Below are 27,297 nucleotides of genomic sequence, written 5' to 3' on the forward strand. Positions count from 1 at the left end.
AAAAATCTGTTTACGTCCATGAGAATTTTCATTCGTCCAGTCTAAAATTCGATGGATTGCTGTCAAATGAATCTGTTGGTATTGGTGTGCGATTTCTACAAGTACACCAAATTATTATTTTATGCGGTATCATACCGTGTAAATAAAAATAACATAAATTCAACTAATATTGACCTGTTCTGAATATGATATGTGTACATTGGGAAACATAGAATAGAATATGTTTATGGAGCATGTCGCGGTTATCCAAGAAACACCTGAAGTGGGAGCATTCAGATTTTTACGCGTAACCAATGATCTACAGGTCTGTTTTGTAAATGTAATGTACCCATTGTGGTACAAATAACAGAATCTGCATATGGAAAATCTTCGTGGTTATCCAAGCAATCCCTGAAGTGAAGGCCTTCAGGTCTACACGCGTAACCAATGATCTACAGGCCTGTTTTGTAAATGTAATGCACCCATTGTGGTACATATTGTAACATGTGGTGTGTCTGTCATTTCGAGATGTGTGAGATTTTCGCGTTTTTGTTCCGTATTATAAATGTAGTAAGATACCAAAAAACACATTTGAATATGCGTGAAGCATCACAACCACCCATCACCCACCGGAAAGGATGCAGCCACACCACACACAGTTCCGCTATTCACCACCAGTTGTAGGATCACGGAAAACTGGGCGGCCATTGGGGGGTGGCGTAGAAGACGCCATGATGAGCGAAAACCTTGGAGGGGAAATGAGCTAGGTCGAGGGTATGAAAAGGAGATGCGCCATTGCTTGGAATGATTTTGAAAGCGATATCCAAACACGACAGACGTCTAAACATTTAAAGAAAGCATCAATTAGAAGCAAGTGGAAGGGAAGCCTTGTGAGACAGTGAAAGCTGTGAAGTTGAAGAAGCCATCCAGGACCCCTTTTTGTTCTTCGGTTGAATTTTCCTTGGTTGTTACCTGTGTTTCCGGACCGTGTGGGCTCGAAGAACGTCCAGTGACGAGTTATAGTTCCGGCCACTAGCGCGGTACTAAGTTCCGAGCCGCAATTCCTGCTCGAGAAGGTCCGCAGAAGCCTTGTCCGTGGTAGCCGCCATTTTGCTTGAAGGGCCGTGACGCCGTCGAACCCATCCCCGAGCGACTCGGTCAAGGAGCAGCTCCGCTGCGAAGGGACAAGCGATCATCGTCTGCTTGGAGGAGAAACGGAGGAAAGGCGTGTGAAGGTGGTGAAACGGTGAAGGGGCCCCGTCAACAGAAGAAGCGGAACAAAAAAAAGATAGTGAGAAGGTAGGAGATAGCCGGTTAAGAAAGTGGGAGTGAAGGTACCAAAAGCTATGTAAAATAAAGTGGGTTAAACTGCAAAACGGTATTCAAGTGTTTTCTTGGTCGCGAAGAGTCAAGCGAGTATGCCGACCCTGAGGTTATGAGGAGGGGAGTTGTAGCGTTTGCTACAATCTGCGAAAATAGGATAGAGGATTAGGATAGAACATAATTATAACACATAGCTTTCTCCATACGCTAATTTGTTTCACGTACGCCAAATGGTAGGCCAGCAAAAGTGAAACGACACTGATCGATTACCATAAACGATAGGTCGCGATTTCCGCCGCGTTCGATTTCGCGAGATCAAGGTCGGGTCCAAGGAAGTTTTCGGGAAGATTGGGAAAGAGAGAGTCGTGGCTGCACCCGAAATTGCACGAAGAGCCAGCGGTCAAATTAATATCTCGCAATTGTCCAATCGGTCGAAAAGATTCGCGGGAAAACCGAATTGAATTCGGCGAGGTCACGTTCCTTAATCTGAGGATCACGGTTTCGCTCACTTTCGTCCGAACCGCAGTAACAGTGGAAGTGTCTTGCTTTGTTCGTGTGTCGTTTTTCAATTTGTAAGCTTTGAAAGTAACGTGGTTAAACTTAATTACTTGTATTTAATTATATTCTCCTCGTTTAGTTCTAGTTGAATTGTGCAAGTCAATATAGTGTGCGTCGTAGGCTAGATTTGTGTGCTTAAAATCGATCTAGGCCAGGTAATTAGTTAATTTGTGCTATGTGTAGAAATATGTGCATGGTTGTAATTGTTTCGAATAGCCGACGGCTATATTTCCTTCCAAACGCCAGGTCAGCGGAATCCCCCGGACGAAAGACCCCGGCAACCGTCATCTTGTCCGGTGGGAAGCGATTCGTCCTTATATCGCTTCAGTGGGGAGTGTGGTTGTCCATTGCCACCATCGACCAAGCCGCCATTCGAGACACGTGGAAGTCGCCAACTGCCATTCATTGGCCCACGTGGTGGCCCTCAATCGTCAACCGCCAGCGGCGGTAACAGCAGCGCAGGATACAGAAGCAGTAACCATCTGGTGAGTCCGGACCAATTATTCTTGCGTGAAGTGTGGCGTCCGCTGAGGACGCCACGGAGAAGTTTTTTGTGCCAACCGTAGGTTGAAGAGCATGACTTGCTAAAAAGTTCGAACTTTGGATGAATTGAGGTTGGGTGTCGGCGAGAAACTAGAACGTGCGCACGTACCGTAATTTATGGCCGCCCACCCAACCCAATCAGATTAGACACCCGGGTGCAACAGCATTAGCCGTTTCGTTGCTGCATCGATGTCACATCGCTGGTAATGAAGAAACAAGCACAACAGCACAGATAGAGTAGTTAAAACGCACACAGATAGTATAGGATAGGTTAAAGAGGAGAGGAAGAAATCTACAACATTATAAGCATGCTTTGTTAAATAAACACTTACCGTTTAAATGTGAAATAAACCGTTCTTTGCTAGACTCTTCGTAATGTAATATATGTTATTTATATTATCCTATCCGTTAAATACAGTTTGAGTGTTTCTACGTTGCTTCGGAATCGTTTTAGTTTGATTATTTTGTCTTGAGTTTGAATTTATGTTGCGCGACCCTTTAGCTACCATCGCGACTCTGGTGGAGGATAGCGTAAACTACCGATGATGATGAAATGACGTCTTGTTGCGTCGTCATAAGTATGCGTGACCTCTTACCGTGAATTTTTTCGACCGATTGGACAATTGCGAGATATTAATTTGACCGCTGGCTCTTCGTGCAATTTCGGGTGCAGCCACGACTCTCTCTTTCCCAATCTTCCCGAAAACTTCCTTGGACCCGACCTTGATCTCGCGAAATCGAACGCGGCGGAAATCGCGACCTATCGTTTTATGGTAATCGATCAGTGTCGTTTCACTTTTGCTGGCCTACCATTTGGCGTACGTGAAACAAATTAGCGTATGGAGAAAGCTATGTGTTATAATTATGTTCTATCCTAATCCTCTATCCTATTTTCGCAGATTGTAGCAAACGCTACAGAGTCTCATGTGTGCCGAAGTGAGGGCTGCCGCATTAGTTACAATAATTCTAGACCAACATTTGAAAAGGGCGTAACAGCCAAAATTTATTCCTTCTGATTCTTCGTCCACATATATAGCTATATATGTAGACGAGGAATCAAATGAAATAAATTTTGGCTGTTACGCCCTTTCCAAATGTTGGTCTAGATATGATAGAATCTGCATATGGAAGATCTTCACGGTTATCCAAGAAATCCCTGAAGTGAAGGTCATCAGGTCTACAGGCATAACCAATGATCTACAGGCCTGTTTTGTAAATGTAATGTACCCATTGTGGTATATATGATAGAATCTGCATATGGAAGATCTTCACGGTTATCCAAGAAATCCCTGAAGTGAAGGCCATCAGGTCTACGGGCATAACCAATGATCTACAGGCCTGTTTTGTAAATATAATGTACCCGTTGTGGTACATATGATATAATGTGCGTATGGAAGATCTTCACGGTTATCCAAGAGATCCCTGAAGTGAAGACCTTCAGATCTACACGCGTAACCAATGATCTACAGACTTGTTTTGTAAATGTAATGTACCCATTGTGGTACATATAACAGAATCTGTGTATGAAAGCCGTTCGCGGATATCCAAGAAATACCTGAAGTGGAGGCCTTCAGGTCGACACGCGTAACCAACGATCCAAAAGCCTGTTCTGAATATGTAATGTACCCATTATGAAGAGAGCATGTACCATATTTGAAACCGGAAAATTGATCTTTTGTTCCGCGTTTAGATCGAAAGGCCTTACTCCAGGATTTTTTTGGATGACCAAGAACATATGCTGTGAACACATTCTGTTCTTTGTACTACAGAAAGCATGTACCATATTTGAAACCGGAAAACTAATCTTTAGTTACGCGTGTGTATCGAAAGGCCTTACTCCAGAGATTTCTTGGATGACCATGAACATATGCTGTGAACGCATTCTGTTCTTTGTACTACAGAGAGCATGTACCATATTTGAAACCGGAAAATTGATCTTTAGTTACGCGTGTAGATCAAAAGGCCTTACTCCAGGGATTTCTTGGATGGTCAAGAACATATGCTAAGAACACATTCTGTTCTTTGTACTACAGAGAGCATGTACCATATTTGAAACCGGAAAATTTATCTTTAGTTACGCTTGTAGATAAAAAGGCCTTACTCCAAGGATTTCTTGGATGACCAAGAACATATGCTGTGGACGCATTCTGTTCTTTGTACTGCACAGAGCATGTTCCATATTTCAAATCGGAATCGTCTACGTATCCTTTCTCTGTGCCACAAGGAGCATGTACCATACTTAAAACAGGACTGCAAATCTTTGTTCCTGAGCTCAAGCCATTTCTTGGATAACTGGATGGCTTATCTGTGACTTCATGCAGAATAACTATCATTTCGGTCAAATTCGAAAGTTTATTTCGGTTCCAGTTAACAAAAATTTCCTAGTGCAATCCCATTTCGACCGCATAAAAATGGTTTTGATTGTGCTGCCATTCAGTTAAATGTCTCAGTCTGTCAAACAAATAGCACACATGCTTAACATGTACGTGGGTAGTGCTGCCAACAAATTTCTATTATGAAATTATTTCTTTTGTTTAAACTTTTGGAATAGTAGAAAATTTTAGTATGAATGACGAGTGTGTTTGAAAAATACTTATTTGGAAGACTTTACTTTTATTACGCTAGCGGAAAATAATTGAAAAACCTACTTTTATTGACTGCATGATGTATTACACAGGGGAACAAAATTTAACCTTTCGCGGGTCCTCAGAACCAATTGATGTGTCTTTAGTAGATTTTGGCTCGGTGAATCCGAATCTGTCCTCAGATATGCTCTAACACGTCCAAATTTTGAGATATAGCTAGATTAATACCGCTAATTTGAAGAAATTTTCATTTTTCGAAAGACTTTCATGAAGTATATAAACATAATTTTAGGTCAATCAATACCCGAAACTGTATAAGCATATCTAATCTAATGAATTTCCATCAGATTTACACGTTACAATTGTTTTCTACTCGGTTTTCCTTGAATTTAAGTTCAGTGAATTTAATTTAAAAATATTCCATGCAAGTCCGTTTCAAAATCTTGCATGCAAACGCCATCACCACCAGTTCGAAGCCACCAAAAATTCAACAACATGCGGCCAGAGGAACTGGGATATGAAAATGTTGAATGAAGTTTAGAGATACTAGTCAGTTTGTAAATATATGTTTCATTCGACTTTTAATTAAAAAATTTTTTTTTTTCATTTTATGCTCAACATTTCTCCGCCTCCTAAAATGTTATTCTGCTCGATTTCTGGGTGTTTTTTTCCTCGATCGATCAACCAACTTTCAATAACCACACGTTATCTGTAAATGTTATCATGTTGCAATTGTGCTATGCTAGAATACAGTGCGACCATGATGATCCAGAACGTTCCTTTCTTTTAATCAACAAGGAAACAAATCGGATTGCAATTTGAACAAATTCAAATCCTCTACTAGATCCCCTACCAGAGCATTCAAGCCACATTGACTAATAAAATACATTCCAGCACTCGGAAAATAAGTTGAAACTTAAACATTTTGTATCTTCATCGTAAATTTTCTCATTCATGCCGTTGTTTTGTTAAATTAGAGAAATATCAGAATTGGCGGATCATCCAACCATATGCTCGGGTAACTGTAACATGTTGAACAGCACACAAGTGGAGTGGAGCCCAGGTTTTTTTTTCTGGCGCATAACTTTGTGTCTTAGCACACAACAAAGATTGATAAAACTAGTGAACTTTTTCCCGTTTCACTGTTATAAACTGACCATAGATAAAAGAAATTGCATTGGGATTATTGCAGCGTTTTCAACGCGAATCAAATAAAACGTCCCCCACGCACGGGTGGGTTGTTGACGTTTTGCGGTTTCTGTTGCGTAGCCGTCAACGTCGCTTCAGCTTGTATGCAATCATACACAAGAACGATCGAATGCAACGAATCGTTGATTGATTTTGCTAATTGATAGTTTTCCGTCCAAATTTCTATCATAGGAATATTGGAATAATCATAAATAGCAGAAATAATCCAAATGAAACAGCGTACAGTTCTCATAATCGCTTTATTCGAATGAAGATAATAAAGGTGCTTCAATTGACAGTAAATACACCATATCTCTTGAGCAATTATAATAATACTATTGAAAATTTATCGCGCCAGTGGAAATACAATATCATATTTACATTCAATAGAACTTAATTCAATGAAAACATATTATTTTTTTGCATGGACAAACAATTATACTGAATTCTTGTTACTTTCCTCTCAAAACCGTTTACAGAAAATAACCAGGCTTGTATACAAGTCTTTCGAAGGTGGCTTGCATAAAACATATTTTTAAATAACTTTCACTTTCTAAAATTGTAGATAAATCACACTTATTATGTATAACTTGTTCAAAATGCACCACATTTCGGGAGATTAGATGTTTGTGATCCGTTTTGGATCTTGATTGACTAGTAATTATTTTTATAGGGTTAACGATGGCTGTTCCAAAATGCTCAAAATCATTGATTTTACGACATTTATTGAGCTATATCTCGACGTGTTAGAGCAAATCTGAAGTCAGATTCGGATTCAGGGAGCAAAAATCTACTAGGGACACACTATTTGGTGTTAGGGACAAAATCTTGTTGAGCTGTGTTATCAGATGTGTAACATAAGATTATTTCAGTTCAAACCGCCAACCGGTCAGCCCAGAATCACAATTCTTATGCTAAATTAGCATCCTGTCAGATTTTCAGCTAATGCGGATAAAATTTCGAGGTGGCTCAAGTCGATTAGTGTTTTTGCGCTATTTTCAATTTTGAAAAAAATCTAACGAGAGTTATAAACGCTAAAAATCATCGCAACAATCTCTAAACGGAAGCTAATGGTTTGATCTTCTTGAGTCTTGTGAACATCGCAATTCGCTTCGTTCACGTTTTGACTATGTTAAAGTGATTTTCAATGTTTCCCCTAAACGTCGTTGTTCTATAAAATTGAGCACAAATCAATGCTTATATTATTATTCCTCTTTTGACCCAGGACATTTGAGTAATATAAATGCCAATGTGAGATTCGCCGTCAAATTCTTAAAAATCAAAAGCTGAACACTTGTCATAAATTTACAGGATAGGATTTCTTCAAACCAAGGATGTTAACGATCATTCAGTAATTTGCGTTCGATCATTTAGTAGTTTGTCAATAACACATTCCAGAAGCTGAATTTCAAAATATGTTGTATGGTGGACTTTTAATGCGAAGGTTTTTCTACAACTCTGCCTAATGGTTCGTTGTTTGAATTCAACTAGTAACGGAGTTATAGCTATAGTTTCAGTAACTTAGACTAAATGATAACAAAACTCCAATCATTTAGTTTGAGTTACTGCAACTAGCGCTCCAACTCCGTTATTAGTTGAATTCTGCAATGTGTTATTGACAAACTACTAAATGATCGAACGCAAATTACTGAATGATCGTTAACATCCTTGCTTCAAACAAGTTGTTCGAACAAAGAACTTTGGTTTTCGATGATATTTGATGCTTACAACAAACGACTTTCAAATCTGTTCATTACACCATATTTCTTTATGCTTCTACCATCGAGTGCATCGTAGTAACATGAGAAATTAAAGCTTCTTTGCTCGAACAACTTGTTTGAAGAAATCCTGACGTGTAAATTTATGACAAATTTTCAGCTGGGCTGACCGGTATAAAAAGTATCAATTTCGAAAACATGTAGAGGTCTACTAGACAGGCTTGTGTCCCACAAAGCTAACTTAAATTGGAAAAGGGCACTTATAAGACTGAATTAATGGTTCTTTACTTTGACATTTTGAATTGAAAAATTTATTTAATAAAAAAATAGGCTATTTCAGCTAAAAAGTAACTTATTCAGCCTGAATTGTACGTTGGGGATCCACTAAATTCTTTGTTTTCAAACAAAACAAAATTTTTTTAAACAAAATGCACCTGATATTTAGTTAGGCCGATACAAATATTAAATTTATTTTGTGTCCGACAGCTCTTGGAAGGTACGAGGGGGGGGAGGGGGGAATAAAAAGAAAACTAGGAAACGAAAAAAAAAGTCCAAAATGCAATTATTCCGTGCATAATTTGAAATAATAATGAAAAATTATAGCAAAAAACGTTTGAAAAAAAACAAAGAATATAAATATTCGTAACATATTTTTCACCAGTAGTGAATTTAACACAAAATTTTATATAAATAAAAAAATACTGAAACTTATTTTTGAAGAAAATTTGTTTTTTTTTGGAAATAGGTTCGGAATTGCAGACCTCCCGGGCTACATATACGGAATACATAGATGAAGTCCGAAGTAGAATCGGTGGAGCACGTCATATCAGCATATGTATTAGGGTGGTTCAAAAAATCGATTTTGCTCCACAGTGCTCATCTGATTCTTCACCATGTTCTGAGTGTCCTCTGAAAATTTGAGCTCATTTGGATTAAAACTGATTTAGCACAAGCCGTTTCAAGTTTGCATGCAAATTAGTATGGGGAAATTTATTTTTTCATTATACTGTTAATGACGCTTCCCCATTAAGCGCAGGTTAAAAGAAAACCTACATAGCTAAAAGGAATACTCAACAGCTTTCACCTAACGAAAATCGCATGTTAATTAATCGCCCCAATAATTAGTAATCGATTTTAAGGCAGGTTGCAAATCTTTAGTCATGATCGTTAAACTTCTTTGAGGGCATCACTGAAATGTGCAGTGCAACATAGTAGCCTGAATTTGTGTGTGCTATCTTTCGCGCCACGAGCAGCAATGTTGCCTGTTAATGGGTTATGCAATTAGCTCCAGAAAACCACGGTATAGATTAAATTCGATTACTAATTCTTGGGGCGATTAATCAACATGCGATTTTCGCTGGGTGAAAGCTGTTGAGTATTCCTTTTAGCTATGTAGGTTTTCTTTTAACCTGCGCTTAATGGGGAAGCGTCATTAACAGTATAATGAAAAAATAAATTTCCCCATACTAATTTGCATGCAAACTTGAAACGGCTTGTGCTAAATCAGTTTTAATCCAAATGTGCTCAAATTTTCAGAGGACACTCAGAACATGGTGAAGAATCAGATGAGCACTGTGGAGCAAAATCGATTTTTTGAACCACCCTAATATGTATGGACAAACCCATAGACAGGATATAGGACGCTAAATTCACCCATGCAAGAAACATACACGGGTGTGCTGCGGGGTAATTGTGGCTCATCTGAGGCACGATCTGATATCTCTTCTCAGGTGTCTGGTTGCAGATTCGCCTTCAAATACCTTACTCCAAGCAAAGGTACGATACACTGAAAACAACCTTGATTTTTGAGAGTTAAAGTTCCACTTGTTTTATGATATACTAGCAGACCTGACGAACTTCGTTTCGCCTAAAATTCATAGTTCTCGAGTTATACAGAAATGTATGCTTCATTTGTATGGGAGCTCCTCTTTCCAGAAGGGGGAGGAGTTTCGAACCACCACTGGAACATATCTTCCCTTCCAAAACCTCTACATGCTAGATTTGGTTCCATTTTCTTGATTCATTCTCGAGCTATGAAGAAATTGGTGTTCCATTTGTATGGGAGTCCCCCATTCTAAGGGGGGTCTCAGAAGGGGTCTCAAATCATCTTAAGAATCTTCCCCGATGGCATTGTCGATGGGGCTCAGCATTCGGGATCCAGTTGTGAGGCTACCAGGCCCGAGCTGTAAAACGTAGACATCAGCTGATGCATACTTGCAAGTTTATATGAACTCTTCTAATACGCACCAAGTCTCACTGGCGAATAACATCACAGATTTCACGTTAGAGTTGTGTATTCGAGGTTTGGTGCATTGCCTGGGCCGATTGGATCTCCAATCTCCGATTGGTTTTCGACCTTCTCCACTGTTTTCCCGGCTACCGTGGAGTTGGAGTTGTTCATATACAGCGATTTGGTCTTGCTGACGTTGATGAGTGGGAGTGTACAACCAGGTCATTCAGTTTATTCTACATAGTAGAGCACTGTTGCGTTGGTAGAGCAGTATCATCTTCTGAGTCGAAGTCGTTCGATTGCTCTATGGTGGGAGGCTGCTAGAGCGGCCCTTCTTCTTCTTCTTATTTGAATTACATCCCCACACTGGGACAGGGCCGTCTCGCAGCTTACTTTTCATAAGGCACCACAGTTATTAACTGCAAGGTTTCTGAGCCAAGTTACCATTTCTGCATTCGTATATCATGAGGCTAACACGATGATACTTTTATGCCCAGGGAAGTCGAGACAATGGTAGCTGACAATGTGACCGTGGTAGATCTTACACCGTAACACTTTGCAAAGGTATCTACCCAGCGTTACGGGCTGTGGTTGAGTGTCATCGAGAACAGCCCCTCAAACTTTGAAGTAGTCGAACGATCGAAAGATTTCAATATCTTGACAGTCTGATATCATCAGATTGCAAAATTGGGATCGACATGGAAGCACTAGTCAGAATGGCTACCTTCGCGAGTTTTCGAAATATTTCTGAAACAGTGATACATAATGTTCAAAATTTTAAAAAATAAAAACCTTCACAAAAATTTTTTTGCACCCCCCTGATATTTTTGGAAAATTGGGTGACATAAAATAAATTTAATATTTATATCGGCCATATTAGGACACTAAGGAAGTTATTCTTCAGGAATTCAAGAAGTTTTTCTTAGAACTTCGTAACGAAGATCTCCAAAATAAACGAAAGAATAAAAAAAAACTTCTTTGTCAGTACGTACTATAATATTTCGGTCTGAAAATATTTCAGAATTCCGTTTAAAAATTGTTTGGAAACCGACAATCCCTTTTATTTTAATTCTTCATGAACGAACTTCTAGAATTTCCACAGAAACTCTTTTAGGAATTTCTTCGTAAATTTATCCTAAAAGTCAATCGGGAAATCCACACAAAATTCATTCAAGAGTTTATATAAAAAATTCTTCTGAGTTTCAATTCCGGATTTCCTTTGCAAATTTCTTCAAGATATACTTCATGCATTAATTATCAAAATCTTTTATGAACTCCTCCGGATATTCCCACAAAAATTCCGTCGTGAATTGTTCATAAAAGAGGGATTTCCCGGAGGAGTTCCTTGAGGAATTTTTAAGAGAAATCCCCAGGGGAACATTTTGAGATATTTCTGGAAGAGTCCTTGAAGGAATTCTCGCGGATATTATTGTAGGTATTTTTGAAAGAATTCTCGGAGAATTTCTAAAGAAGTTTCTAAAGAAAAAGCGACAATCGTTTATTTTTTTAATTCTTCATAAACGAACTTCTAGAATTTCCACAGAAACTCTTTTAGGAATTTCTTCGTAAATTTATCCTAAAAGTCAATCGGGAAATCCACACAAAATTCATTCAAGAGTTTATATAAAAAATTCTTCTGAGTTTCAATTCCGGATTTCCTTTGCAAATTTCTTCAAGATATACTTCATGCATTAATTATCAAAATCTTTTATGAACTCCTCCGGATATTCCACAAAAATTCCGTCGTGAATTGTTCATAAAAGAGGATTTCCAGAGGAGTTCCTTGAGGAATTTTCAAGAGAATTTCTCAGTGGAACATTTTGAGATATTTCTGGAAGAGTTCTTGAAGGAATTCTATTATAGGATATTATTGTAGGTATTTTGAGAGAATTCTTGGAGAATTTCTAAAGAAGTTTCTAAAGAAAAAGCGACAATCGTTTATTTTTTTAATTCTTCATAAACGAACTTCTAGAATTTCCACAGAAACTCTTTTAGGAATTTCTTCGTAAATTTATCCTAAAAGTCAATCGGGAAATCCACACAAAATTCATTCAAGAGTTTATATAAAAAATTCTTCTGAGTTTCAATTCCGGATTTCCTTTGCAAATTTCTTCAAGATATACTTCATGCATTAATTATCAAAATCTTTTATGAACTCCTCCGGATATTCCCACAAAAATTCCGTCGTGAATTGTTCATAAAAGAGGGATTTCCCGGAGGAGTTCCTTGAGGAATTTTCAAGAGAAATCCCCAGGGGAACATTTTGAGATATTTCTGGAAGAGTCCTTGAAGGAATTCTCGCGGATATTATTGTAGGTATTTTTGAAAGAATTCTCGGAGAATTTCTAAAGAAGTTTCTAAAGAAAAAGCGACAATCGTTTATTTTTTTAATTCTTCATAAACGAACTTCTAGAATTTCCACAAAAACTCTTTTAGGAATTTCTTCGTAAATTTATCCTAAAAGTCAATCGGGAAATCCACACAAAATTCATTCAAGAGTTTATATAAAAAATTCTCCTGAGTTTCAAATCCGGATTTCCTTTGCGAATTTCTTTAAGATATACTTAATGCATTATTTATCAAAATCTTTTATGAACTCCTCCGGATATTCCCACAAAAATTCAGTCGTGAATTATTCATAAAAGCGGAATTTCCCGGAGGAGTTCCTTGAGGAATTTTCAAGAGAAATCCTCAGGGTGACATTTTGAGATATTTCAGGAAGAGTCCTTGAAGGTATTCTCGTGGATATTATTGAAGGTATTTTTTAGAGAATTCTCGGAGAATTTCTGAAGAAGTATTCAAAGAAAAAGCGGTCATATTTCGGAGGAATTTTCAAGGAAATTTCCCGGAAAAAAATCCTGAAACGTTTTCTGGGCGAGTTCTTGGATAAATTCTGGAGAAGTTTCCGTAAGATTTGCTGGGAAGGTTCTTGGAGGAAGTTGTGAAGGAGTTCCTAAGAATTCCTAAACAAATATCCGGAGAAATAATTTCCATGATAATTAATTTGTAAACGACTTTCCTAGAGAATCCTTTGAGGAATTTAGGGCTAGGAAGTTCTGGAAGAATTCCCAAAGAAATGCGCGTTAGATTTTCTTGATCTAAATTTCGCAATTTAAGTTCCATAAGGTGTTCTCCAACAAATCCTTTCTGGAAGAATTCCCGGGGGAGGGTTTAGTGGAATTTCATGTAAATTCGGAAGGAATTCTGGAGAAATATCTGAAGAGTCCTCGTGGTAATTTCTGTAGAGTTTGCGAAGTAATTTATTAAGTGTTCTTGGAGGAGCTTTTGATTAGTATTGGTTACAAGCCACGGAAGATGATCTGGGATATCACAAAGTTCTCACACTCCAGCTTATCGCTTTTCTTGTAGATGAGTCGTATGACCCCTTCCTTCCACTCCTCCAATGGCTGTTCAGTTTCCCAGATTTTGATAATCAGTTTGTACAGGCAAGTGACCAGCTTTTCCGGGCCCATCCTAATGAGTTCAGCTCCGATACCATCCTTACCAGCCGCTTTATTGGTTTTTAGCTGTTGGATGGCAGCCTTAACTTCCCTCAAGATTCGGGTTGATGTACATCTTCCGCTGACGTAGTCATCTCCTCCGCTGCCTTGAGTTTCAATACCTGTGCGCTCAGCGCCATTTAAGTGTTCCTAATAGTACTGCTTCCATCTTGAGATCTCCACACGTTCGTTCGTCAAGATGCTCCCATCCTTATCCCTTCACATCTCGGCTTGCGGCACGAAGCCTTTGCTGAATACTTCTGATAAAACTTGCGTGATTCTTGAGAACGACACAGCTGATCAATCTTCTCGCACTCCACTTATTCAAGGCGGCGTTTCTTCTCATAAAAAAGACGTTCCACGTTCCGGGTTCCTTGCTGCAGCGCGACCGCCAGCGCTGTATTGGTCTCCTCCAGAATATGTTTGCACTCTTCGTCAAACCAATCGTTCCATCGACTTCGTCCCACATACCCGATTTTGCTTTCTGCTGCGTCGAATGACCGCTTCATGACTGTTAACGTTGCTCCGGGATACAAGGCCTTTCGGGTAGGTAGAGATATCGGACGGACTTTTTTGTGGCATACCTGTCGATGATGTACATCCAATCCATATCTGATAGAACTTAGGTTACACTGCGATTGTCCACCTTATGGAAATCGTACGACATCACGGCTGGGGTGTTGAAGAAATCACGCATAACATTATCTTCGACGGCAATCACGGCAATCATGTATGGAACGTGGAGCTTTCAAGATCTGAACAGAAGAAGTCGCTGTGAATAGGAGTTCAAGCAATGCTCGTTCAAGTGTGTTGTGTGTTCTTTTCGCCATTGATGAATCGTCATGACTTTTTACGATTTAGAAACTGTAAATTTCTTTCATAAATAATTTGAGTAGCATGTGGTTGTCATAACAGGTTTATTTTACAATATCTAATTAGTATTCCTAAACCGAATCAATCGAATATTTTGTTTTGCATCCTTACTCTGGGTAACAATTCAGTTCCTCACTGTAACTAAAGATACAAATTTAGTAAAATATCTGACTTATTTCAGATAAAGCGCAAAACAATTTTTGCATAAATAAACAAACTGTTGAACACAAAACCTACATAGCCTAACTAGATCAAACTGTACAATGAAAGAAAAGTCCCTGAAATTCGCTGTTCTGTGAAGCTGATATTATAACACAACATTGAATAATTAGAATAAAAATTGCATTCGATAAATGGCGTAAGACTACATTTGGATGACTTCCGCTTCATTGGATAGCGTAAATCTAGGTATGGAATGTGGCGACAACTTAATAAACTTCTGAAATAGTTTAACAAAATTTAGTTACTAAATCACTTTCATTCTTTTATATATCGGCTCAACAGTACGACGATTTGTTTTGTATAAGTTTAACTATCATTCCTATAATTAATTTGTAAATCGAATCAGCTGTAGTAGATACATTAAGCTTCAAATGAGTTTCAACTGCGATTTAATTATTTGTAAGGACCTAACTTATTTCAGCAATCCTACTTTTCCTACTTATTGGCGAATCACGAAGGGTAACCAAGGTGCGAATCATCAAAACCATTGATGAATCACAGCTAAATATTAGTTTCTCTACGCTTTGATACAATTAAATAACGGAAATTCATGCACACCGATAACAAACTTAATGCAGACTCTCAACGTCGATTGATGTATCATATGATATTTTACAAACAAGAAACACTGTAGGGTCTAACAGCTGTTCTGAAAGTAAAACAATGTGGAACTAATCCTCTGATACTAAATTCACACTCCATGCTTAATATTATAGCATATATTCACAACAACCGAAATTGATAGCACTCATCTGAGATTATTGAACATGCAGCACAGAAGCATTTCGACGTTCATCTTTGATTGAACGATTCTCTTTAGGAAATCACTAGTGCAATAATCTTAGCGTAGAAGAAAACCTTGTCAATATATCTATTCTTGTCGTGTGTGTATGTGTTCTCTTTTTGTAAAGACCAACAATTTAGCTGTATATAATTGATAGCGTTTTCAAAGCAACGCGCCATAGAACGTTGTAATTAGTACGCATTACTATTAAAGTACAAGACTAATATATATTAGAGTATTAGTTTTAAACACGCCTCTCGCTCCTTTGGTGTTCACTATCCAACTTGGGAATTGTGTGAGAGGCGGTGGTGTACTTTATTGTTTTTTTTTCGTTTCCGAGCCCTCCCTTAGAATACGTCGTTGAAAGAGATAATACTTAGATCCCATAGCTACCCTCCGGTTATAAGTTAATGGATGGATGTTCCGGCATCGAGCGCTCCTTCCTCCTCCAGTTTGGAGAGGAATTTGTTCACGCGCTGTGATGGGTCAATCTGCTTGGTTAGGTCGACAAGGTCGAGCAGCTTTTTGATACCCACAAATACTCTGAAAACAGAAGGAAATTATTATTATTATTTAAGTTATAGATTGTGATGTAATTTAATTAAACGAGGTGATACAAATATGGTAACAGATTTACCCAACCCCCTATGGCACGTGTTTTTTGTATATGGTCGGGGTTCAGCCAAATCACACCAAGCGCCAACGAAAAATTACCCATTTTTCTGCCTAAACTTTCGTTTAGCAGATTTAATTGATCGCAAATCGTATAGGATATCCCTCAACGCCATTACTGAGGATATCATACTGCAAATGCATGCTTGAATTTATATGAAACGATTTCCACTGTCCTTGTTCGAACAAAATATCACAAGACAGTCAAAAAGCCGCTTGGTGCGGTTTGGCTGAACCCGGACCATATCAAATGTATGCACTGTAATCCCTCCACAATGTAATTTATGAACGACCCCAAACTGGCACGCCTACCATAAGGAATTTGGTTATGATTGAATCTGAAAATTTGATTCAAATAATTTGCAAGATTTACCTCTATGACCGTGAGAATTATACTATTTGATGATGAAACGTACGTTCTTGGAGGATCTTCCGGAAGAATTCCTGGAGGAACTTCCGGAGGAATTCCTGGAGGAACTTCAGGAGGAATTCCTGGAGGAACTTCAGGAGGAATTCCTGGAGGAACTTCCGGAGGAATTCCTGGAGGAACTTTCGGAGGAATTCCTGGAGGAACTTCCGGAGGAATTCCTGGAGGAACTTCCGGAGGAATTCCTGGAGGAACTTCCGGAGGAATTCCTGGAGGAACTTCCGGAGGAATTCCTGGAGGAACTTCCGGAGGAATTCTTGGAGGAACTTCCGGAGGAATTCCTGGAGGAACTTCCGGAGGAATTCCTGGAGGAACTTTCGGAGGAATTCCTGGAGGAACTTCCGGAGGAATTCCTGGAGGAACTTCCGGAGGAATTCCTGGAGGAACTTCCGGAGGAATTCCTGGAGGAACTTCCGGAGGAATTCCTGGAGGAACTTCCGGAGGAATTCCTGGAGGAACTTCCGGAGGAATTCCTGGAGGAACTTCCGGAGGAATTCCTGGAGGAACTTCCGGAGGAATTCCTGGAGGAACTTCCGAGGAATTCCTGGAGGAACTTCCGGAGGAATTCCTGGAGGAACTTCCGGAGGAATTCCTGGAGGAACTTCCGGAGGAATTCCTGGAGGAACTTCCGGAGGAATTCCTGGAGGAACTTCCGAGGAATTCCTGGAGGAACTTCCGGAGGAATTCCTGGAGGAACTTCCGGAGGAATTCCTGGAGGAACTTCCGGAGGAATTCCTGGAGGAACTTCCGGAGGAATTCCTGGAGGAACTTCCGGAGGAATTCCTGGAGGAACTTCCGGAGGAATTCCTGGAGGAACTTCCGGAGGAATTCCTGGAGGAACTTCCGGAGGAATTCCTGGAGGAACTTCCGGAGGAATTCCTGGAGGAACTTCCGGAGGAATTCCTGGAGGAACTTCCGGAGGAATTCCTGGAGGAACTTCCGGAGGAATTCCTGGAGGAACTTCCGGAGGAATTCCTGGAGGAACTTCCGGAGGAATTCCTGGAGAAACTTCGGGAGGAATTCCTGGAGGAACTTCCGGAGGAATTCCTGGAGGAACTTCCGAAGGAATTCCTGGAGGAACTTCCGGAGGAATTCCTGGAGGAACTTCCGAAGGAATTCCTGGAGGAACTTCCGGAGGAATTCCTGGAGGAACTTCCGGAGGAATTCCTGGAGGAACTTCCGGAGGAATTCCTGGAGGAACTTCCGGAGGAATTCCTGGAGGAACTTCCGGAGGAATTCCTGGAGGAACTTCCGGAGGAATTCCTGGAGGAACTTCCGGAGGAATTCCTGGAGGAACTTCCGGAGGAATTCCTGGAGGAACTTCCGGAGGAATTCCTGGAGGAACTTTCGGAGGAATTCCTGGAGGAACTTCCGGAGGAATTCCTGGAGGAACTTCCGGAGGAATTCCTGGAGGAACTTCCGGAGGAATTCCTGGAGGAACTTCCGGAGGAATTCCTGGAGGAACTTCCGGAGGAATTTCTGGAGGAACTTCCGGATTAATTCCTGGAGGAACTTCCGGAGGAATTCCTGGAGGAACTTCCGGAGGAATTCCTGGAGAAACTTCCGGAGGAATTCCTGGAGGAACTTCCGGAGGAATTCCTGGAGGAACTTCCGGAGGAATTCCTGGAGGAACTTCCGGAGGAATTTCTGGAGCAACTTCCGGAGGAACTTCCGAAGGAATTCCCGAAAGTACTGAAATTGCTGGGAACTTGCAAAGCGGTTGAGTTCAGAAATAATCTGATCTGCGATATTTTCGTTTTGACTTCTGTAGAAGGCAACTTTCTAAATTTTACGGATTCCGCAATGTCTAACCTAACGAGTATTCTCATATGACATTCCTTCGTAAGTAATACGGGAAGAGGCTGCCAATAATTCGCAGATTTTGCCAACTCGTGCAACCAAATTCGCTCAAAAAATGGTCGTTCATAGTGCCCGTCAGAAGCAACTGCGTCCTATAAATAAAGAGTTCAAAAAACCAAGAATGGCCAACTTTTTTTGTAAACCGCAACGCTTCACAATCTACAACGGCTTCAAGCGGCAGAAAACTGGTTTGTCGATGGGACGTTTTCTAGGGCACCGCAACAGTTCAGTCAGATTTGTTCAATTCATGCTCCTGTGAGTTTGAGGCAAGTAGAAGGATCCTACCACTCGTGTTCATTTTGCTCAGCTCTAAAACACAGGAAATTTATGCAGAAGCTCTCGAGGCTCTTTTGAACATTTGCACAAATAATGGCATGCTTTTGAAACCACGGTACGTATTAATGGACTTTGAGAAGGCAGTTGTGAATTCTGTTAGGGACGTTCTCCTAGACACAAAATACTTTGGATGCTATTTTCATTTCGTTCAAAGTCTCATACGAAAGATTCGCATTATTGACGCCTATGTGGAATTAAAACCATCTTTGTCAGAAAAGTTGGCTGAATTTCTTGAATATTTCATGCCAACCAACGTTCTCGGAAAAAAATGGAAATAGACGACCTCTGTTCCACCTTAATCTATCACACGTGCCGACACACCGTCCCGTGCGGTGGTATAGTTCGCGCTCTCGAAACAAACAAGGTAATTTTTCCTAGTTTTTCGTGGCCGTAACGTAATTCGATCAGCATATCAAGTGCTAAAGTGAGCGTGAGTAGTGAAGGTTTGGTAAAAATCGTATTATATAAAAGTGTATTCGCTGCGTGCTTTCTCCGGCGTAAACAAGCAGCCATCGTCCGGCTGCCCGGCTGTTTTTCATTCAACAGCTCGCCTCGCCAATTGACGTGACCATCTGTTCAGAGAGTGTGGCTCCTAGGTTTATATGGCGAACTCTGTCGGACACCCATAATAGCGACCACCTCCCAATCATCTTGTCCATCCCCGGGTGGACGAATCATCGAACAGCACGACAGAAGTGGCTCTACGATCAAGCTGATTGGCCATTGTACGAGCGGCTTACCGCCTTACAAATGCCTTCCGGCCAATCTCGCTCACCAGCTGCATGGCAAAGCTCCTCGAGAGAATTATTAATCGGCGACTGATCACCGAACTCGAATCAAGTGGACGGCTCGACAAGCGCCAACACGTTTTTCGTGCTGGACACGGTACCGACACGTACTTTGCCGAGCTTGAAAGATCACTCCTCACTACCGACGAGCACTGCCTGATAGCATCCCTGGATCTATCGAAGGCGTACGATACCACATGACGACACGGTATATTGCGAACTCTAAATTCTTGGCGAATACGTGGTCGGATGAGATAGTGTTATAGAGTTATATTATAGTGTTTTTGTCGTCAATCGTTGTGGACGTATTTTTATTTTACTCCCGGTCACGCGTTTCAATTTTAATTTGTTTTGCTCACGTTTACAGTTTATTTTGATTGGTGCCATGAACTGCGAAATTTGCTCACTCGATTCTACCGACGACGCGGTAATGTGGACCTGTGTTGGGTGTACGCGTACCTTCCATGCAGCATGGGTAGGAATAACTGTTCAGCGCAGTTCTCTAAGGAAAAAGGATAAGAGGATTGATCCTAATTCATACATTATACCTTGTTGCAATTCATGCCAAACGTTGATAACATTGAATTATGAGATCAAAGCGCTGACTGAACAGCAGACCAAATTAGCGGAAATAATCAACAGTAACACGGGAATTATCCACCGCTCAGCGCAACAGGTGAACCCCAATGCAGTTCACGATACGTTCGAAGGTATGGAGATTTTGCTAACGAGCATAAAAAATGAGCTATCTACCATAAACAAAAATAGCAGTTTAGTTGGCAGCGTAAGTACAATTACAAAATAACATCACCACGATGTTTGATATAGCGATAAAGGCTGCTAAGGAAAATATGGAAGCAACTATGAAATCGATGTCAGCAGTTTTATCAACTGACCTGCGCAACATAAATAATGATATAAATCAGCTCAATCAGCTGTCCATTGACACAGCAGCAAGTTTCACAATGAACTCCAATCCAATGCTGGGACTGGATATACTTGATGAATTAAAGTCTTCAGCAGAGAACATTATTTCTAACCAACATGCCGCAACAGAATCATTAACTAGTGCAATTAGTTCATTGGACAGCCGTTTAACCCTTTCCCGCTCACGACTTTTTTCAAAGATTTCAATAGGAAGGAATCATCTTTCAGAAAAATGCTAGAACAAAAGTTATTTGGCATAGCCAAAATTAGTGGAAAACGAAAAAAAAAGTTTTTGATTGTAAATCAATAGTTAATTGATTGTTTTCAATAGTTTCACTATTTGTACTCAAAATTGATTATATTTCCAGTCTAATGGAACCATAAAGATGTGTCCAATATTCCTTTTTGTTGTTGAAACAATTCGATGAAGGTTAGAAGGTGCAAAATTTGATGGTGCACCACAGACACCATTGGCGGGAGAGGGTTAAGTGATGTTCATATTTCATCAGAGCCACCGTCGGATCCTAGCTCAAATTCTGAGCCATTAATTAACATTGAGAACCTTAAACCACCGTCCGATCCCAACACTAATTCAGAAGCAGTGAACCATAACTCAACCTTAACCTGTCGTATGTTAGGATCAAAAAAAGTTTGGCGAGCGGATTGGACGGAGTACGATCTACGCGAACATCGCCGCACTCAGCAAATAAAAGCGAGAGATAAAGCTATTAAGCGGAAAAAGCAACTGAAAACCCAGCGCAACAGATACAACATTCAAAATAACCGACGGGTCGAAAAATGCCATGAAGTGAAATCCAACAACAACATATATCCGTTCCCGAGAAATTCGACGGAGCGCAATGTGTTTATTAACCAGGGAGATATTTATGACAAGAGGAATCATACAGCGAGCCTCCCTTTGGACAGAGAGTTATTAGCTGCAGCCAAAATTCAATTTTCGGGACCACCGCTATCAACGAATGGATCGTATGGACCTCATGGGCCATACATTAATTTTCAGAGAGGTGAAGTATTGAACCCCTACCCTACTGATGAACGCCCAACATATTTGAACCGAACAAGTGCAACTGAAAGACGCCGAACTTGCCATTGTTTTTGCCGGAACTGACGCACTTTATAGAAGAAACAGATAGGACTAATTTTATATGTGATTGTATTAATATTAATGACGATGGCGAAAATCACACTAATAATGTAATAAGTGAAAACAGTGCTACAAATAGCAATATTCAGGAGATATCGGTATATTGTCAAAATTTCAATAGGATGAGAAGCGCTGCTAAAATGACTGAAATCCAAAATAATGTTTTAAGTACATCTTTCAAAGTGATTTTAGCGACTGAAACAAGTTGGGACGATAGTGTTAAAAATGAAGAAGTTTTTGGTAATAATTACAACGTTTACAGAGATGACCGAAACTACGAACGGTCTGGAAAAAAATCAGGAGGAGGTGTTTTGGTTGCAGTATCCACAATTTTCAATTCAGAAATAATTAAAACGGATAAATTCAATGATTTTGAACAAATGTGGGCCAAGGTACAAACTTCAAGTGAAACTCATGTTTTTGCTTCAGTTTATATTCCTCCAAATAATGCTCGCAGAGATATTTATGATAGGGGAAAATGAGCTATTGCATTTTGTATTCGATAAAATTGCTAACTTAGGATTAAATCAAATCAATCATGTGAAGAATATCCAAAAGTGTTATCTAGATCTACTGCTGACTAACTGTTATGAAGATTTTTGTGTAAATGAATCACTAGCTTCTCTTTGGCGAAATGAAGTATTCCACACAGCAATTGAATTCTCTTTGTTTGTACACGTTAATGATATACCAATCGAATGTGAGTTTGAAGAAATCTTCTATTATCAATCAGCCAACTACGGAAATATAAAGCATAAACTAAAGAATATAGATTGGCAAACTGCTATAAGGAATGAACAAAATGTTGATGAAGCGACAGAAAAGTTTTATAACACATTGCACAATATAATAATGGAAGAAGTGCCGGTTAAACTGAATGTACACGAAATTTGTGATGCCCTGAAACATCTATAGATGGGTCTAAGAGCTTCGGACCCGATGGAATACCTCCAGTGTTTATTAAGACTCTAGCAATTGAACTTACTGCTCCATTATTCTGGATTTTCAACATGTCACTGGAATCAGGATGTTTTCCGTTAATATGGAAAAAATCATTTTTAGTTCCAATTTTTAAATCTGGTATAAAATCCAATGTTCGTAACTATCGTGGTATTGCTCTTATATCTTGCATACCGAAATTGTTCGAAGCAATTGTTAATGAAAAAATATTTGTTCAAATTAAAAATCGAATCACATCTAAGCAACACGGTTTCTTTAAAGGTCGTTCGACAGCCACAAATCTAACAGAATTCGTTAATTATTCTTTGGATGCAATGGATAGTGGTCACCATATAGAAGCCTTGTACACAGATTTTAGCAAAGCGTTTGATCGCGTTGATTTGATAAATAAATAAATGTAAATTTACCCATGCTTTTGTTCAAACTGCAGAAGATGGGAATTCAACCAAAACTTCTTCATTGGCTTGAATCGTATCTAACAAGTCGCATGGGCGTAGCCAGAGGGGGGCAGGGGGGGGGGGGCGTCGCCCCCCCCCTAAATGGTGGAAAGATTGAACGGGTACTGAAATGGATTCGCTTAAACATGTGCACTTTACGATCCAATCATATTCAGGAATAGGTTTTTGAAATTCAAAAGATTCCCAAAAAACTTATAAGGGTATCCATGATCCATACTATATGAAATTTCAAAACAGCTCGTAACATTTCGGGCTCAAGAACTCTCCTAGAAATCCTTCTAGAAGCTTCCCTGGGAACTTCTAAATTCCGGAAAATTATCCACAAATTCCTCTGAAAATCGTTTGAAAATCCTTCTCCTGTAATTGTAATTTCTCCTTATCTAGAAACCCCCAACTAATTTTGTTTTAGGAAATTCATGTGGAAGTTTCTTGAAGATTTCTTTTCTTCCCTTCAAGTTTTACTTCTAGACATTTCTTCGGCTATTCTTCCAGGAAAATCTGCGACATTTCCTTCAGCAATGAATTCTAGAGTTCCTCCAAGAATACATACAAAATTTCCTTCTAAAATTCCACTAGAAGTTTCTTCAGTAATTTATGACGGAAATCAATTTCGCTCCATAATTTCATCTGCTATTCTATAAGAAACTGCTTTGGGCATTCCTCCAGGAACTCTTCCTTAAATTCCTCCGGGATAAAGGTAGCCTCACACCTCGGGAATTTGATCCGCGGATTTTTTCCCCATGTATTTTTGCATATGCGATGTTTTCTGGATTTGGGCATGGAAAATCAAAATCCCGGCCCCATTTAAAATGCACGGGGACCAAAATCCAGCGGAAAATTTTCCCGAGGTGTAAGGAAGCCTTAACTTCCAGGACTTTTTCCGGGAATACCTTTAAAAATTCAATAGCGAAATCCTCTAGAATTACATTTTGGAATTCTTTCCGCAATTATTTCAGAATATCCTTCAAGAATTCCTCTAGAAATTTCTTTAGGAATTTCTCCAAGAATTCGTCCAAGTATTTCCCCGGAAATTTTTCTCTTCCTTCAGGAATTTCTCCAGATTTTTTTCCGCGGAATTGTTCTAGAATTCTTTCCGGACTTCACTCGGAATTTATTCCAGAATTTCATTCGGAAATTAATGTTAGAGTTCCTCCAAGATATCTTCCAAGAGTTCTTCCAGGAATTTCTTCAGAACAAACAAAGAACAGCAATTCATCTGGGAATACTTTCTGGATTTCATCTGGTAATTTCTGCATTAATTCCTCCTGGTATTTTTTCGGTAATTCCTTCTGATATTTCTCCAGGAATTCCTTCATGAACTTCTCCAATAATTATTTCAGTACTAACTTGTGAGAAATCCTCTGGAAGTGCTTGTGGGAGTTCCTCCGGGAGCTCCCCCAGGAGTTTTTCCAAAAGTTCCTCTAGTAATCTCTCCAGGAACTTTACAGGGGATTTTTTTGAGGATATTTCGCAGGAATTTCAAGGGAAATGGGATTTCGGAAGTTCCTCTAAAAATTCAAATCCGGGTATTCCATCGGCTGATCCTCTGGAAATTTCTCCGGGAGTTCCACTAGTAGTTCCTCCGGAAATTCATTCAGACTTTCTTTCAGGAGTTCATTAAGGCTTTCTTTGGGAATTTATCTACAAATTCCTTCAGAAGTTCCTCGGAAAATTTCTCTGGGAGCTCCTCCGGGAGGTCCTTTAAGAATTCTTGCAGGAGTTTGTCCTGGAATTCATCCAGAAGTTCTTACGAGAGTTCCTCCAGGATTTCCTCCGGAAATTCTTCCTGTAGTTCTTCAATAAATTCATCTAGAAGTTCCTCTGGCAGTTCTTCCGAAAATTCCTCTGATACTTTCTCCGGGAATTCCTACAAAAATTCCTCTCCGGAAATTACTCCGGGAGTTCCTTCTCAAAGGAACTGCCGGTGAAACTCCCGGAGAAATGCTCATAAAACTGCTGGTGGATCTCCCGGAAGAATTCACGTAGGAACTGCCGGAGGAGCTCCTGTAAGAACTCCCGGAGGAATTTCAGGAGAAATTCCTAGAAGAATTCCTAGAGGACCTCCTGAGAAACTCCCAGAAAACTATCGGAAGAATTTCGGGAGGAATTTCCAGCTAATTTTCTGAAGAAAGCCTAAATGATTTCCTGAAAAAAGCCTGAATGATCTCCTGGAAGAGCTACTGGTGGAATACCCGGAGGAATTTCTCAAGAAACTCCCGGGAGATTTTTTAAATGAACCTCCGGAGGAACTGCCAGTGAATCTACCAGAAGACTTCTCGGAAAAAATCTTGGAGAATTCATCTTATAAACAAATCTCATCTAGCTGAAACCTTTGTAGGGGTATGTAGCAGGACCATCATCATCATCAGAGGACCTCCCGGAAAATTCCTTGAAGAGCTCCCAGAGAAATTTTCGGTATAACTTCTGTATAAATTTTCGGTGGAATTTCTGGAGAAATTCTTTGAAATTTTCACAAGAAATTATTCGAAACTTTCACAAGAAATTATTCGAAACTTTTACGGAAAAAAATATGGAATTTACACAGGAAGTTCGAAGATTTTTTGCGGAATTCTCAGGAATGTTTATAGGCAATTCTGCGGAATTTTCACGGAATATTCTTAGGAATTCCACGGTGCAATTTTTCAGATTTTTTTTATGAGAAACACCACGAAAGAATTATCTGAAGAATTCCCTGCAGAACTTATAAAAGAATTCGTGGAGGATTTCTTGGAGTAAATAATGGTGGAATTTTCGGTCAATTCCCGGCGAAATTGATGGTGGAATTCCTGAAGACATTGCCGAAGAAATTGCTGGAGGCATTCCTGAAGAATCCGGGCGTGAATGCGTCACGTTTATTGGCATTACGTTTTAGTACAAAACGCTGACGCGCAACGCGCTGTTGAGATTCAGCCTTTACTGTTGGTTGTGGATTTGGTTTCAAAGTGTTTGGAGCTTAGAAGGAAAAAGTACCAAGCACTAATATTCATGTGTTTTTATAAAACTACTATAAAACAACGATTCAGAAGACCTAAAAAATTTGGCCCCCCCCCTAATCGAAATCCTGGCTACGCCCATGACAAGTCGTGTTCAAATTGTAAGATACAAAGGAAAATTTTCAACCCCAATACAAGCCTCTTCTGGAGTTCCTCAAGGATCTCATTTAGGTCCATTACTTTTTATTTTATTTGTAAATGACCTCCCTCTTGTGCTTCATACATTGAATGTCTTAATTTATGCAGATGACATGAAACTTTTCCTAAAAATCAGAACTGTCGAGGATATCGAAAATGCAACTTAATAACCTTCAGCAGAAAACGAAACATACTCAGCGCAAATATTAGTTTTGATGATCAGAACGTAGTAAGAAGCAATAAAGTAAGAGATTTGGGAGTAATATTGGATTCAAAACTAACTTTCATCGATCATTATAACTTAATTGTAAGCAAATCCAACAACATGTCAGGTTTTATAAAACGATTCTGTTACAATTTTCAGGACCCATACACAATAAAAACACTATATACAGCTTATGTAAGACCAATCTTAGAATATTGCAGCATAGTTTGGTCCCCATTTTCAGCTATTCATGCCAACATAATTGAGTCAGTTCAAAAACAATTTTTATTATATGCACTAGGGGGAATGACGGCTTTGGCAGGTTTTGTTCTATTATTGGCAGGGGGTTTTTGTTGACCAAATTTTATGAAATTTGGAAACAATATTCTTTGATATGCAAAGAATGTTTAGGCCAAATTTGAGCATAATTGGTTTTAGAAAACCCCCTGCCAATAATAGAACAAAACCTGCCAAAGCCGTCATTTCCCCTACGAAAGTTAGGGTGGACCGAATTTCCATTGCCACCATATGCAGCTCGTTGTAAGCTCATCAATATTCATTCACTGAAAGTGCGTCGAGATTTAGCAATGGTAACTTTTATAAACAATATTGTTTCAAACAGAATTGACTCAACGGAGCTATTATCAAAACTTAATTTTTATATTCCATTACGATCTTTACGACGTCGTCAAATATTCTCCGTAAATTATCATCGAACAAACTATGCAAAATATGGCCCAATGAATCAAATGATGATCACTTATAATAAACATTGTGACACTATTGACTTATCGATGTCCAAAACACAGCTGAAACAGATCTTCTCTCGTATTATAAGCTAATGACACTTTACAATAAGTTTAAA

At 39.5% G+C, this 27,297-nt stretch overlaps 1 protein-coding gene and 1 long non-coding RNA gene across 2 annotated transcripts in view; one reads left to right on the plus strand and one right to left on the minus strand.

Moving 5' to 3' along the window:
* Positions 1-1,834: 1,834 nt before the first annotated feature.
* LOC134208140 (uncharacterized) lies at positions 1,835-2,700 on the plus strand. The gene is made up of 3 exons (XR_009978519.1): positions 1,835-1,874; positions 1,940-2,015; positions 2,077-2,700. It is a non-coding gene; the product is annotated as an uncharacterized LOC134208140 (long non-coding RNA).
* An 11,824-nt stretch (positions 2,701-14,524) lies between these two features.
* Positions 14,525-27,297, minus strand: part of LOC134205476 (vesicle-fusing ATPase 1-like) — a 35,353-nt gene continuing 22,580 nt past the window's right edge. Inside the window, exon 12 of the mRNA XM_062680751.1 lies at positions 14,525-16,046. Coding sequence (XP_062536735.1) covers positions 15,911-16,046 — 136 coding nt within the window. The 3' untranslated portion in view covers positions 14,525-15,910. The remainder of the gene's footprint in view (positions 16,047-27,297) is intronic.

Source organism: Armigeres subalbatus, chromosome 1, assembly GCF_024139115.2.
Source record: "Armigeres subalbatus isolate Guangzhou_Male chromosome 1, GZ_Asu_2, whole genome shotgun sequence".
Lineage (NCBI taxonomy): Eukaryota > Metazoa > Arthropoda > Insecta > Diptera > Culicidae > Armigeres > Armigeres subalbatus.